The sequence below is a fragment of the Lucilia cuprina genome, chromosome 4 (genome assembly GCF_022045245.1).
Source record: "Lucilia cuprina isolate Lc7/37 chromosome 4, ASM2204524v1, whole genome shotgun sequence".
Lineage (NCBI taxonomy): Eukaryota > Metazoa > Arthropoda > Insecta > Diptera > Calliphoridae > Lucilia > Lucilia cuprina.
The window spans coordinates 64,044,572-64,061,392 of NC_060952.1; the positions used below are offsets into that span (position 1 = coordinate 64,044,572).

The 16,821-nt window shown below is 30.0% G+C and overlaps 1 protein-coding gene across 1 annotated transcript in view; it reads left to right on the top strand.

The window, feature by feature from the left end:
* Positions 1-12,175: 12,175 nt before the first annotated feature.
* LOC124419400 overlaps positions 12,176-16,821 on the top strand; it is a 245,153-nt gene continuing 240,507 nt past the window's right edge. Inside the window, exon 1 of the mRNA XM_046948633.1 lies at positions 12,176-12,271. Within this exon, the coding sequence (XP_046804589.1) occupies positions 12,259-12,271 (13 nt within the window). The 5' untranslated portion in view covers positions 12,176-12,258. The remainder of the gene's footprint in view (positions 12,272-16,821) is intronic.

Consider the following 16,821-nt stretch of genomic DNA (forward strand, 5'->3'; position numbering starts at 1 on the left):
ATGGATATTTTAAATGAAGCTGTGTTTAGCTTGCATATAAAAACGTAATAAGGAAGTGTTCAGAATAAAAATCTAGAAAGATTACATAAAAGCCGAACATTTTTATATAATTGTATATGTATTATATAAAAGAAGGTAATTTAAAAAAACCGGTTATTCGATATAAAAAAACCGGCTTGTCGAATACTTCGAAAATATGAAATATTCGAAACCGGTCGGGTTTTGAATGTTAAAAAAACCGGTAAACCGGTTTTCGGTTTCGGTTTTTGAATACCCTAATTAACATATATTGTTCCACGAAATTTTAGGAGAATCGGTCCACATAAATTGTCATTATATCCATACTGATGGTGGGTATTAAAGATTCGGCACAGCCGGATATAATACTCTTACTTCTTTTTACTAAATTCGTAAAATCAAGTACTCAAATTCGTAAATTCTTTATTGAAAAAATTTCAGGATTTTTCTTATTAAAATAATATACTATTTACGAAAAACAATAATAAATATTCCCAACATTTCCAAGCAATTATTTTACTGAAGCAATAACGCAAGTTATTGTATTGAATTTTTATTTGAAACAGATACATTTTTTATTGCATTTTAACAATAATAATACACACAACTTTTATACCCTACACCACTTTAGTGGGGAGGGTATATTGGGTTTGTGCTGATGTTTGTAACGCACAATAATATTGGTTATATAAACACCTTAAAGTATACCACTCGGCTCAGAATCATTTTCTGAGCCGATTTAGCTATGTCCGTCTGTCTGTCCGTCCATGTAAACCTTTTAATCAAATTTTGAAGATAATTGAATGAAATTTGGTACATGATCTTCTATTGCCCAAGGACGAACCCTATTGAAAATGGGTAAGGTCGGTCCGTTATTTCACCTAGCCCCCATACAAATGTACCCCCGAAAAGGGCTTGTAAACATTGTAATCAAACTACAGGTCGCAATTTTGGAGGTAATTCAAAGAAATTTGGACACATGATCTTGTATTATACCGTAGACGTAGAAGGTTATTGAAAATGGTTAACATCGGTCCATTATTTCACCTAGCCCCTATACAACTGAACCCCGAATAGAACTTGTAAAGCTTTAAATCAAACTACAGGTCGCAATAGTGGAGATATTTCAATGAAATTTGGCACATGATCTTTTATGGTACTGTAGACGAAGCCTACTGAAAATAGTTAACATCGGTCCATTATTTCACCTAGGCCCCATAGATCTGAACCCGCCAAATATCGCTTTTAAATTCATAATTATATAAACTTAATCACATTTTATTCATAAACAGGTGTAGGGTATTATATGGTCGGTTTCGCCGGACTATAACTTCTTACTTGTTTGTTTTATTGTTGTTTTCCATATACTGTCTTAAAAATAAAACTCCAGCAAAAACATTTATTGAATCAGCAAAAATATTTATTGAAAATTAAATGCATTTCAATAAAGTGTTTGTTAGAAAATATTTTCCTTCTGTGTGAAAATTAAACAAACTCGTTATAAACCCAAATTAAAATATTTATAAAATATATACAGTGTCTCTCATAAGTATTCGAATTTAGGTATAATATGAAAAGAAACGAAATTTAATAACATATTTTTGTATGCAAAATTAATAAATTAATTTGTTAAATTCACTTGACAGTCCTTAGCTTTGATATCACACTTTTTAAAACTTTAAAAATTCACATTTACTTAAATTAATTTAGCTTCATTTAAAAAAAGTCCATAAAATTACCTCACAAAAGTATACGAATTTTTTCTGTATTTCATATTTGACTATATTATACGAAACATAAAAATAAGAATCGAATGTTTTTTTGCTAAAAATTGTTTTAAGGGATAACAATCAACCGAATGGATATATTTTTGGAGCATTTGGTCCCCAATTTTGGAGCATTTGTACCATCTTTTCATATAATATCATTAAAATTACGATTTTTGACCATATTTGCCTTCTTTTCTCAACTAAATCATATTTTATTCGTGTAGGGTGTAGGGTATTACATGATCGGCCTCGCCCGACTATAACTTCTTACTTGTTCAAATTGTTGAGATTAAAATCAATTTTGGGAAACAGTCAATTTGTATTTCAAAAATATTTTCGATAAATTTGATATATTTTTCACAGGTTTTAAGTAGAAATTTTGAAATTTGTAAATTCCGTATTTAAGTCATTCCAAAATAAATGGATTTGGTAGGTTTGTGTACTAAGCTAAAACCTTTATTTATGCAGTTGAAAAAAGTACAACAAGTAGAGCAATTTTAGAAAAATCAAAAAAGATCGATTTCGAAAATCCACTTTTTGAGATTGTTAAAGTAAGAATCGAAAAATAATCTATATATAAATATGGGTGCCTCGGTAGGCTATATGGTAGTGTGCTAGTCAGTCTGCGGGTTTTTGGTTCAATTCCTACCAGAGACTCTGATCTTAATTTACCCTGCTCGATAAATTGGGTTGAGTATAATTTGTAATAGTATTGTAATGGATAAATAAATAAATCTGTATATAAAATTAAAATTTGTGTTTAACTCGTCACATTATAAATTAAAAAAACACTTTTTTCATTTTTTAAACAAAATCTAGCACTTTTTCCCAATTATGATTTAACAACACTGGGCATAGCCGACCATATGATACCCTTTTTTTAATAATTCCCATTTTTAAGTCAGTATGTTAAAAATGGAAATTATTAAAAAAAATAAAGCATTTGATTTGTTTTTTAACTTTATTCCGGATTATTTTTACTTATTTTTGACAAAAAAAGAGATTTTTTACTAGAAGGCTCAAAGGGGAGTAGGAGAAAATATGAGCCTATCGGTAATGTCATTAAAAATTCTATAAAACTAAGTTTTGCCGACTTTTGTTGACATAATAGAACATTTAACTTAAATATGAGCCCAAAGGCACTATTCGGGACTACGGTTGTATGGGGGCTAGGCGAAATAATGAACAGATTTTATCCATTTTCAATAGGCTTCGTCCCTGGGACAATAGAAGATCATGTACCAAATTTCATTGAATTTTCCAAAATTTCATAGTTTGATTAAAAGGTTTAAATTGGCGAACAGACGGACGGACAACAAAATGTGTGCCAAATTTCATCAAAAATTGCGACCTGGTTTACATGGTTTACAGCCAGCCAGACGGACGGACATAGCTAAATCGACTCAGAAAACGATTCTTAGCCGATTGGTATAATTTAAGGAGGGTATAGGACGCATATTTTTGTGTGTTACAAACATCACCATAAACCCAATATACCCTCCACACTTAAGTGATGTAGGGTATATATACTAAAAACAAAACAATAAAAAATAACAATCCAGTCTAGTTTGATGATAGAAGAGGAAAATCATAGCTTAATTGTATAACAAATGTACAATCAGTGTTGGCTAACATGATTTAACAAAGTTAGCATAAAAATTATTGACAAGTTATTGCAGTGTACTAAAATATTCCTATTTAGCTGGACAAATTAAATTTTAGCTTGAAACTGGACAAGCATCAAAAAAGCTGGACAATCCAGCCAAGTACAGTCAGGCTGCAACCCATCATTTAATTTCGATAAAAAGTGAACTTGTAATGTCTGTGTACTAAGCTAAAGTTTCTGTGCTTTAAACCAGAGTATGAAAATTAACCATACGAAACGTTTGCAAGCGTTTTGTTTTGATTTTCGTAGTGAGTAAAACAGAATCAAAACCTAAACAAAAAAATTATTTTTTCGTGTTTTTGCTTATGAGCTCATCGTGTTTATTAACTTAAATCATAACTTATGAGGATCAATAATTTTAGACACCCGCCTACAGATAATCACGAGAATTTTTTAAATATAACGAAAATTAAGCAAAATTCTACATAAATCTGCTAATATTGAACGTCCAAACGCAATATATAATGAAACTATCACACATTGAGAGAAAATACTGATAGAAAACTCGTATGTCTCTCTTCATTTTTTAAATGATTCACAAAAAACAAGCAAGTCACATTAGATCAGTTACGAATAGTGCACCTTTCACTAGTTTTATTACTGAATTTTCAACTAACTTATTACCTGGGGTAAATAAAGTGGTCGATATTTTGCCTAAACGTAAACTACATTTCACCATTGTAGACAATAGTTCACATTTAATAAATTTTCGCATGAAGTTTATAAAAATAAATTTCAAATAAATTAAATGTTTTAAAGATGCCACTTTGATAGTCACATGTATTGCTTAAATTAACCACAGGCACATTTCTGACGAAATGTAATGCTGAAAGTGTCCGTTTGCATTTAATGACGCAGAAAATATAAAAAAATATTACAAAAATTAAATGCTATTCAAAACATTAGTTAGAGCTTTGTTTGAATAAGATATCAGTAGCTCAGTGTTAAGAGCTTCTAACTACGAGCTGAAGGACACCAAGTTCAAAACCTGTCTGAGAATTCATTATTTTTTTAATTTTTGTTGGAGAATTTGAACTAGTGATGTTAACGGAAACATGTTATGCATGAGGTGTCAATCGACCACTCGTAATGACCACCACATGTTAAAAACAACAGTAATTATTAAGTGGATTGAAAATTCACTAGTAGTGGTTCGTAGTGGCTGTTGATATCGCCGTTGTCGAACTAGTTACGTTTAGGCAATAAAAGTGAATGGTGCAAATTGGCACTTTCGTACTGAAGGGAAGTCATAAGTTTATGTTCTCATGCTGAAATAAACTATTGACAACACTAATTTTTCTTACAACATTCAAAAAGCGTATGAAAAATTTTCGTAGAAGTTGTATAAAGTTTTTGCATAGAAAATACCAACAACATTGTTATGGCTATTGTAGCAGCTGTCATACAACGCTACAACATCGATTGTACAAATTGTAAACTTAAACTTACCATCTTAATTCTACAAATCCATTGAGTGTGTTTAAAAAATTACTAGTAGCATTTTATACTAGTACTCTTAGACCCAATTCGGTCTTTTAGAACCACTTTATTACTAGTACTAATATTCACAAAAAGTGCCACTTCTTTTTTTAAAAATATTTGCCATACGATAAAATAAATAATAAACTTATTGCAAATTTTTAATTTAATAGACTTATTTACATAGGGAGCTGCCTGCAAATGGACCTAAACTGTAATTCACTATTTATCCTCTGATTAGAAAGGACAAAATATTGTCAATTTGCTTACAAAACATTTCAATAATTCTTATAGTTCTAGTACCAGTATTTTTCCTTATGACTAGTATTAGTACTACAGTACTTTTCGCTGTAAGATGTAAGCCAAAACAATCCTAGTCACTTGCAGGTTTTTTCGAATTTCATAGAAAATAATTTGTTCTTAAGTCCATTTCGCCATTTTCGTTTAAAGGCAATATTTTCTTTGCATGCATAACTAATATTGTATAGAAAAAAATTCCATAAAGTCCACACTGTTTTTTTAATACTTTTTTTTAACAAACTTAATGTTGAAAAAAATATAATCATTTACTGTAAATTCTTTAAAATAGAAATAATCGAAGATTATAGAATTCTTTTAAAAGTTCAATAATTCGTAATTTATATTTAATATAGAAATTGATATCTATAAAAAAAAATTTTAAAATTTTGTATGAAAACTTTTCAGTTTTTGTTAGTGTTTTTCATATAAAATTTTAAATGTTTTAGATTCTACTTTCTGATCTTTAAATACCAGGGTCGCAAAAATAATACTCCTAACAGAAAATGCTACAAATTTTGCAAGGCCCCTAAAATCAGTTAAGTTTTGACAGCATTTTCTAATAGGAGTATTACTTTTGCGCCACCTGTTAGATCTCATACTTCAAGTTTTTTGTGTTTTATTACAATTAGCATTAAAAGCAATTACAATAATATAGTCCATAAAGTTTATGTACTCAACGAAAAAACAATCAAAACAATCATGCATAACAATGTCAAAAGATAAAAATCAAATAATATTAAATTATTTAAACAAGCGAAAAAAATCCACAAAGTTTATCCTTTATTATCCTTGAAATTTTATAATATTTTTTGTCCAATAATATATTTATAAACAACTATTATAATGGAGTATATCTCTTTCAAATTTGGTGTTCATATCTCTATTTGTTTAACTTTTATTATTTTTTTTTTAATTTTCCCATAAAATAAATTAATAAATTTTTCACATCAAAAAACTTCAATAGTTTTTTAGCTAAAATAATATGAATAAATATATGAAATTTGACATTGTGAAACATTTTCATTTTCTCTACAATATAATTAAAAAATAAAATAATAATGTGGAAAACCTTGTAGGATATGAAAGTATAAAAACATTTAAGGATACTATTTTAGTTTTTATCACGTCATGTTAAAAATACTTCACGTGGAAGAATGTTGGTATTTACCACTTTTAATTGATATCCATTAAACTGTTCTAAATAATATAGAAGTTTATAGTTTTTGTATTAAAAAATACAAAAATTAGGTATATCAAGGACCCCACCTCTCCTTACCATGAATACAAAAGTCATAATCGGTGGGAAAATACATTTTTGAGACATTTATATTTTAAATTTTTATTGACGTTTTGTCAAACCTAGAAGAGTATTAATATTTTCTTAATATGGGCCTATAACCTCTTCCAGATATACATTAATACACTGTGCAAATTTCAAGAAAATCAGTTCAGCCGTTTGGTAGTCTATAAACTTCAAATATACAAACACACATTCATTTTTATATATTTTAATAAAATAAAAGTGAATTTCAGAATAGAAGCCATGACCAAGTACTGGCCTCTCCCGAAAAATTTCGTAGTGATTTAAAGTATGTACACAAAACATATTCATGTCATACACTAATGAATATGTTTTTATTATTCAAAGATATATTTTATCAAGATAGCTTTATTTGACAATGAAATATGTGAGTTTAATTAATTTTCGGAAGTCGGCCTGATATGGGAGCTATGACCAATAATGGACCGATCTGGGAATAAATTAGAAAAATAGTTTATATTTATAGCGACTGAGATTTACCTTAGTAGTTCGTATTATATTTGTATGTACAAATTTTTGAGTTGATACCGATATATTTGAGGAAGTTATTAACGATAAACTAATTTCCGGAAATATTCAGCATTGTATGGGCCTATGGAAAATATTGGATCAATTGTCATGAGATTTACCTTAGTAGTTCATATTATATTTGTATGTACAAATTTTTGAGTTGATAACGATATATTTGAGGAAGTTATTAACGACAAACTAATTTCCGGAAATATACAGCATTGTATGGGCCTATGGAAAATATTGGATCAATTGTCATGAGTTTGAACATACTTGATCTCTGACAACAAAATATAAAAATAATTTTGCAAAAAAAAACAATTTTGCATTTACTTATATTAAACCAAAAATGAAATAAAACAAGTTAGAGCGCTATATTCGGCCGCGCCGAATCTTAAATACCCTCCACCAGCTACTTTTCACGTTTTCTCGTGTTTTTTAATATAAAAATGAAAAGGATTTTTTGTGTAAAACATTATTTGATAATGAGAAAAACACGTTTACTATTACTTTTCGTATTTACGGAATGGGAATTACGAACAATTACAAACGGAATGACAAACTTTAAAGTTTAAAAGTTATTTAAAAAATTGTAATTTTACTCATTAAATATTCAAAGCAATTTTTTTCTTTTCTTTTCTTAAGACGACTTTTTAAAATTATGCTGGTAGTAGATGAGCTATATGTATTTAAATAGTCTCAGTTGTAAGATACAACAGTATTCTATACAAAAAGAAGAACTCCAAATAATACTTATAACAGAAATGTATATTAAAAACAAGCAAGAATTATAGAAACATAGATTGCGCATTCAGTATGTAAAAAAATGTTCGTTCTGCGCATGTACGTCATATCAGCCTAGAACTTGAGAAAAATAAAAGCAAAACATAAACAAAGTGACATTTTTGGAAAATAAAAAAATATTTCAATACAAATAAAATACATAATACAAATAAAAAAAAAACTAATTTCGCACGCCTTGGAGTTGTTGGTGCTTTTGCAATTTTTCACAGCGCATTTCATATTTAAAGTATTTTATTTTTTTAAATTTTTACAAAATTTTTTGACGTTTTTAAAATTTTTTTAATTTTTTTTTTAGACGTCAATCACTTTATTTGCTGATGTGACGTAGCACATCGAACACCTGTTGATTTAAACCAAAAAAACCTGCGCAATGCGTAATCTATATTTTTATAATTCTTGAAAAACAAGTAATATTTCTATATTCGGCTGTGCCGAATCTTATATACCCTTCACCAAGTATGCTTTAAAAAATAGTTTTTATTTATTTTGTATCTCTGCACACATGTCACACATAACATACACACAAACAAATACAAACTGTAGCAGAAAGAAATATTAACCGTTGTACTGTAATACAGCAACAAACATACAAAAAACAAGTAAGAGTGCTATATTCGGCTGTGCCGAATCTTATATACCCTTCACCATAGTGTATTTTAAACATCTTTTATAAATTTAAAATTTTTTCCCGACTACATTATTATTACATCAAAAGCTAAACAAAAAGAACAACAACAATAACGCTAAACGAAATAAAACACAAAATACACAAGGCATCTAAACCAACAGACATCTAAACATACATAACGAAAAACACAAAAAAAAATAACAACGCAATGACGCCAACAGCGTCATGGCTCATGGCTTAATCGACTCCGCTATCTATAAGGATCCAGAATATATATACTTTATAGGGTCGGAAAATTATATTATAGAAATTACAAACGGAATGACAAACTTATATATACTCTTCTCACAAAGGTGAAGGGTACAACAAGTATGAATGTATATTCGGGTATGGCCGACCATATGATAACCTACACCTGTCAGTATGTAAAAATATGGATTATTTGTTTTTATATCCACCAAAAAAAAAAAAATATGGGGGTATATTGATTTTGTCATTCCGTGTGTAACACATTGAAATATTGCTCTAAGACCCCATATATTCTGGGCCCTCGTAAGATTATAAGACGGTCTAGCTATGTCCATCCGTCTGTCTGTTATTGGCACGATAACGCCCACAAAGTAAGAGATATTGTGATGAAATTTTCGCAAAATATATTTTATTGATCAGAAATGTGTGGTATTGAAAATGGGCAAAATCGGTCAACGATTTCACATAGTCCCCATACAAATGTACCCCCCGGAATATTGTATAAAGAGCTTCAAATATTCACAAATTCTTTGTTTATGAAGCGAATACCACAAAATTTCGCATAGGTCAGTTTTTTAACGTCTGTAAAATAATTCTGCATTATGGCGGACATAGGACCATAATTGGCCCTACCCCCCATATAAGGTCCCCTTTAGAAAATTAGTAAAAAGCTGATTACTGGCTTAAAATTGGGAATATAGCGATGAAATTCGACACACATAAGTATCATGCGAGCCAATATCTCTCCACCAAATTTTATGTGGATCAGTCCATAACTGACTCCCCTTCATATAAGGTCCCCTCCATAAAATTACTTTAACGCTTATTACTGGCTTAAAAATACGACTATAGCGGTAAAATTTAACAGAACAAGTATGAAAGTATAGTCGAGTGTGAACGACCATATGATACCCACACTAGTTATGAAAAATATGGACCAAGCCCGATAAATTTGTAAATATATTTATATAATATTTATTTGTGCTGAATTTCATCGCGATATTTGTGTTTATAAGTTAATTTTGGACATTCAAGTAATTTTCTGAAAGAGACTTTGTATGGGAGCTAGGGTCAAATGAGGCCCGATCTTTATGAAATTTAGTGAGGTCATCAAGGCTTGTATAAAACCGCTTTTTATCGATATACGGTTATATTTAACATAATTCTAAGCTCAGAAGCCCTTTTCGGGGGGTTCTGTTGTATGGATTTTATTAATTTTTAATAGGCTTCGTCCTTGGGTCAAAAAAAAGCGTGTGTGCCAAATTTCATCCAATTATATTGAAAATTGCGATTGTACCTTGCGCACAAGGTTTACATGTACAGCCAGCCGGCCAGACAGACGGACGGACAACAATTACGCATCATCCATCTGAACAATTTCGATCGGACTTTCAGCTGGGGAGCTTGAAGCCCCACATTAATAATTTCGTATATTTTACAATATTTATTCTAAATAATCCATTGACAATTTATGTAATTTATAAGAATAATATAAAATAATTTGTTTAAATTATTTTTCATTACCAAAATACATACTGTTATATTATGTCAAGAAAAACGAATTTTTATATTTAATTAATATGGGAGGTGCCGCTCCCCTCATGGGTAGACCACCAATTTATTGACCAAAATGTTTACATTGATGTTTATATTATTCGTGCAAAATTTTAAGATTCTAACTGTAACAATTGCCAAGATAAACGAATTTTTGTACTCTAGTCCGCTCACTTTTTATCCTAAATAATCATCATACATTAAAGTGGCTTCAACAAAATTTGTTCTAACTGCTATATTATCTCAAATATACGGATTTTATATTTTTTTAATATGGGAGTGGCTCCTCGCCCACTTGAAATTTCAAAATAAAAAGTAGCATATTACCTATTCTAGACATACAGGAATACGCTGTCAAAATTTTATACATACAAACACACATTCATTTTTATACCCTTCACCTTCGTGAGAAGGGTATATATCAGTTTGTCATTCCGTTTGTAATTTCTATAATATAATTTTCCGACCCTATAAAGTATATATATTCTGGATCCATGTCCGTCTGTCTGTCTGTTGAAATCAGTTTTTAGAGGACCCCAGATATCGGCGAGATCCGAATCTTCAATAATTCTATTAGACATGCTTTCGAGAAGATCGCTATTTAAAATCAGCAAAATCGGTCGGTAAATAAAGGAGATATGAGCAAAAATCCGAGACAACCTCTGAAAATTTCATCAAAAAATTGTTAAAAAAGCAACAAAAACACTGTACATAGAAAAAGATGTACACGTGTGTGTGTGTAGATGTATTTGGTTTTATTCAGCTGTGTATTTTTTTGTATGTTTGGAACCCAAACATACAAAAAATACACAGCAAAAAAATATGATTTGCATTTTTTGTTAAAATAAAATAATTTTCCCTTTTGTTTTGCAAATATATTTTTTAATGAATAGAAAAAAGTATTTAAAACACTTTCAATTATATGAGAGTAGATTGTGAGTTATTGTACAATAATTTTTATGCGAATAATGTAAGTTTGAATTTAAAACTAACACAAATTTTTTCCAAGTGCTTTTTAAAACAATTTTTTTACGATAAACAAAAACAAAATCTACGTCTCGTCAATGTTTACCAGCAATGAATCAGAGGTCGAAGTCGACCGGCTTCGTGTCTGAGCTTAGCCGCCGAACTATATTTAGTTGCTTGAGCCGCCGCCGAAACATTCGGCTTAAATCGACTCAAATTTTTTTTAATGTTTTTATTAACTAGACTGTAAGATCAATTAGGTTTAAAATACACTATGGTGAAGGGTATATAAGATTCGGCACAGCCGAATATAGCACTCTTACTAGGGTTCTATAAATCGACTTTCGAATAATCGAACAATCGACTTTTTGTCGAAAAAAGTCGAAAAGTCGAAGTCGACTATTTTGTTCCAAAAAAGTCGATAACTCGACTATCGTCTATGAAAAAAGTCGAAAAGTCGACTTTGTAAATAAAAGTCGAAAAGTCGGAAAGCCGAAAGAGTCGAAAAGTCGGAAATAGTCGAAAATAGTCGAAAAGTCGGAAAAAGTCGAAAAAGGTCGAAAAAAGTCGAAAAGTCGTAAAAAGTCGGAAAAAGTCGAAAATAGTCGGAAACGTCGAAAAGTCAAAAAAAGTCGAAAAGTCGTAAAAAGTCGGAAAAAGTCGAAAATAGTCGGAAAAGTCGAAAATATTCGAAAAGTCGAAGAAAGTCGAAAGTCGAAAAAACTAGAAAATAAAAATAATAATATTAATAATAATAATATATTATTATTATTATTATTAATAATATAATATATAAATGGCAACATTATAAATTTACGCTTCTGGCAACATTACAAATTTTTAACTCTGGCCACTTTGCAAATTAATGACTCTGGCAACTTTGGAAGTTTGCACTTCATTTTATTTTTTGGCGTCACTTCGCATTTCACTTGAGGCTGCTTGATAAGAAGTATATTTAGTGTTAAGAAGTGTCTCCAGTGCGATAATTTAATGCATGTTTAAGAAAAGTATAAATGCAACTTCAAAAATAATTAAACATTTTTATTTATGTATATTTTAACGGTTTTATTCGAAATTATAAGTGAATTTTGACCTTTTAAAAATGGTTCAAATCGGTCCATTATTTCGCCTAGCCCCAATACATGAAGTGAATTTTGACCTTCATGTATTGGGGCTAGGCGAAATAATGGACCGATTTGAACCATTTTTAAAAGTGTTCGCCCTTGAACCAAGAAAATAGTATGTGCCAAATTTCATTAAATTATTTTGAAAATTGAGACCTGCAGCGTGCGAACAAGGTTTACATGGACACACAGACAGGCGGGCGGACGGACAGACGGACATAGCTAAATCGACTCAGAAAGTGATTCTGAACCGATTGGTATACCTAAATGTGGGTTTAGAACCAATATTTTTACAAACATCAGCACAAACGTATAATACCCTCCCCGCTATAGTGGTGTAGAGTAGAGTATTCAAAAACCGAAACCGAAAACCGGTTTACCGGTTTTTTGAACATTCAAAAACCGACCGGTTTCGAATATTTCATATTTTCGAAGTATTCGACAAGCCGGTATTTTTATATCGAATAACCGGTTTTTTAAAATTACCTTCTTTTATATAATACATATACAATTATATAAAAATGTTCCGCTCTTATGTAATCTTTCTAGATTTTTATTCTGAACACTTCCTTATTACGTTTTTATATGCAAGCTAAACACAGCTTCATTTAAAATATCCATCATTTTGATTTATATTTTCTTGTGCATATTAAAAAAAAAACTAAATATAAATTTTGTTTAAATGTCCATAGTTTTTAAAAATACTAAGGTAAGCAAAAATTGTATATAAATTAATAAATAATTTAAAGTTTTTTCTATTTTATTAGAAATGAGCAGCGTTTGGAAATATTTTACGAAAAATGACAACAAGTCTCAAACAGCAAGATGCACGAAATGCCCAAAAATTTTGAGCTGCCGGGGATCATCAACATCCGGACTGATAAATCACCTTCGCAATGTTCATAAAATTGAACTGCCAAGCAAATCTGCAGACAAAGAGGGGCCGTCATCATCAAATGTTGAAAAAATTCCATTTACCAAGTTGCCGGTAAAAAAAAAAACAATGATATCGCTGAAATTTTAGCTAGATGTATTTCGGAAGATGGTATGTCGGTAAGAGCCGTAAAAAATCGAAAATAATAATAGATTATTTAAAAATGAAAGGACTTAAAATGCCAGAAAGTGAAAATACAATTTGGAGTTTGATTGAACAGTTTTATAAAACTAAAAAATTGGAAGCTATTGACAATTTTAAACTAATTAAAGACAAAATGGGAGATTTTCAATAATAGTTGATGAGTGGAGTGACAACTCAAATATAAAATATATTAATGTCTCATTACGGTCATATAATCCTACAAAACGTACACATGAAGTGTTCAACTTGGGTTTGGAGGAAATTAAAATTCGTGGTACGGCAGTAAATATTGAATATTTAGTAAAACAAAAACTGGATGAATTTAACTTGTCACTTGAAGCCGATGTTGTCGCTTCAACACATGACGGAGCTGCGGTAATGAAAAAATATGGTACAAATATTTTGCCGGAGTCACAGCTCTGCATGAATCATGCCATCCATTTGTGCGTAGTAGATGTTATCTACTCTAAAAAAGATTCTACTGAGGAAATTGATGACAGCGAAGAAGAGATGTTAGAAGATGACGGAAATAAAAATAGCGAGGAAGAATTTGAAATTGGCATTGACATAGATGCTTCTCTTAATGTCTGTTCCGAAGTGGGAGATGTTGTTGCAAAATTACGGAAATATGTAAAGATTTTCAATAAATCGAATGAAAAACAAAAAAGGCTCCAATATTTTGTTAAGAACCAAGACGGAAAAGAGTTAAAGTTTATATCCGATGTAAAACACAGATGGAATTCATTATCAAAAATGATTGAAAATTTTTTTAAGAATATGGAAATGTGTTAATCATGCTTTGCTAGACTTTTCTTTAATACCTTTCTCATCTATAGAAATCGAAGCTCTTGAAAATCTATGGAAAACTTTGCAACATTTGGAAATAGCTATAAAAGAGTTATCTAAGGATTCTGTAACACTTATAGAGGGCGAAGCAATTAATAAATTCTTATTCAACAACTTAAGCAAAATTAACACACAATACGCACAAGAATTGTGTAACAGGCTTATGATAAGACTTAATGAACGCAGAATAAAAGTAGTAAATACCCTTATAGTTTACTTAAGTTCAGGAAAGCACCCAGCTAATGACCACATTTTGAAATACTCCACCAAAGCAGAATCCAAAGAGTTTGCTGTGGAATTATATAATCGTTTATTTCCATGCAGTGATCCGGGTGAAGAATTAGTAGATTCTGATGTTGATTTAAGTTTTGAAATTGATAATTCTACAAGTCTAATTTCCGATTTAAACAGCACAATAAGTAGTATTCAAAATCCAAAAAAGACCAGAAAACAGCAGTCATCATTATATGATGATTTTATATACCTGGATAAATGCAACAAAAGAACGGAAAAGCTGGAAATCTTATATAATTGCCTTTTAACAATCTGTCCAACTTCAACATTTAGCGAGCGGGTTTTTTCAACATCAAGTTTTATTAAAAACAAACAAAAAAATCGCTTAATAGCTCATCATTTAAATTGCATACTATTTTTAAAGTATTATTTTAGAACAAACTAAGTTTTGCAATAAGTTTTTGTACCTGATACCGATCTCTTTTTGTTATTTTTTGTTAATTTTTTTTATAGAAAATGAATTTTAAAAATTTTTGTTATAAAAATGATTTTGAAACTAAAAAATTCTTGAAATGTGTTTAATTTTCTTCTTTATAAATTATAATATAAAACCATATACATTGCATAAATGTATTATAAATATTGAATTCCTTGTTAATATATAAAAATAATTATAAAATAAAATAAAATAAGAAAAACCGGTTAACCGGTTTTTTATACAAAACCGTATTCGAAACCGGTTTTTTAAAAATTGCAATTTTTCGAATTATTCGAAAACCGGTTTTTGGAATAGACCGGTTTTTTTGAATACTCTAATGTTAATATTAGTTTTGTCGCATTTTTGAGCTAGTAATGAGCCAATAATAGACTGATACTTATAAATATCTGAAGAGGACATTTTTTTCTCATACAAAATTTGCTTATGTGAAATGTAAATGCTGTAGCCGTACGTGAGCGTTACAGCCATTATTTTTAGACAAATATTTCAATGTGTTACAAACGGAATGACAAAAACCCCATATAATTTTTGATGGTGGGAATAAAAAATAATTGGCTTTATGAATTTTTTGTTTGATTTTGAATTTAATTTATTTCTATGTGCACACATATGAATGTTACTGTAATTAGTTATATTCGGCAAATCATTTATATATAAGCAGAGGTCCACCTTCCTTTACAAAACCAGATTGTACATCAAATAGTAGGTTTTGCTGCTGTAGATATGTGTTCACTTGTTTACTCATAATAGTTTCTATAACCTTAGATAAAAATGGAAGAATTCCAATAGTTTCCAGGAGTCTGGAAATGTAGCTTTTGTAAGAACCGTATTGAATACATGAGTGAGATAAGGTAATAGAGCTGGTAATATTGCGTTTAAAAAAGTAGGATTATTTTCATCGACACCAACTGCATCTGACTTAAAAATAATTTCTTGAACCTCACTATAATAAAACAAGTAAGAAGTTGTAGTCGGCCGATGCCGACCATATAGTACCCTACACCTGTATACGAATAAAATGTGATTTAGTTGTATTGCACCTTGTTTCAGATATACTAAAGCCATTTATTGTTTAATAAAACTGTGGATATTTAAGTAAAATTTTGATGGGGACTTATTAGAGGGGATAGGGTCTAATGAAGCCCTATAATTACAAAGTTCATCAGGGTTATCAAGACTAGTATAGAACTTGGTTTTGCAGCTTTTTGCCGAGATAGGAGTATATGAACTTTATAATTATATTATAACTTTATAATTATAGAGACTCATTTGACCCTAGCCCATGTAAAAATCCCCCATGAAAATTTTACTTAAATATCCACAGTTTTATTAAACACTAAATGGCTTTAGTATATCTGAGGCATGGTACAATTCAACTTAAATGCTTTATTATGGAAACTAAATCACATTTTATTCGTATATAGGTGTAGGGTATTATATGGTCGGCCTCGCCCAACTATAACTTCTTACTGCTCAGTGGATGAGCAGCTGTCATTTTTAGAACGTAACGTTAATGAACTATATAATTTAACGGTGCCTTTAATAAATAAAACTGCTAGTCGAAAGAAAAAACCTTTGTTTTCAACAACATGGAAACGTTTTAGAACAACGCGTGAGCAATATCGTAAATATAGAAATGAAGCGAATAAGTTAATTCGGAAGCCTAATCCAGATTTATATGCAGAGAAATTTACAAATGCTCTTAATTCACGGAAGAAATGTAAAATAATACGTGAAATTGGAAAATGAATATCCATTAATTGAAGGCGTTAAAAT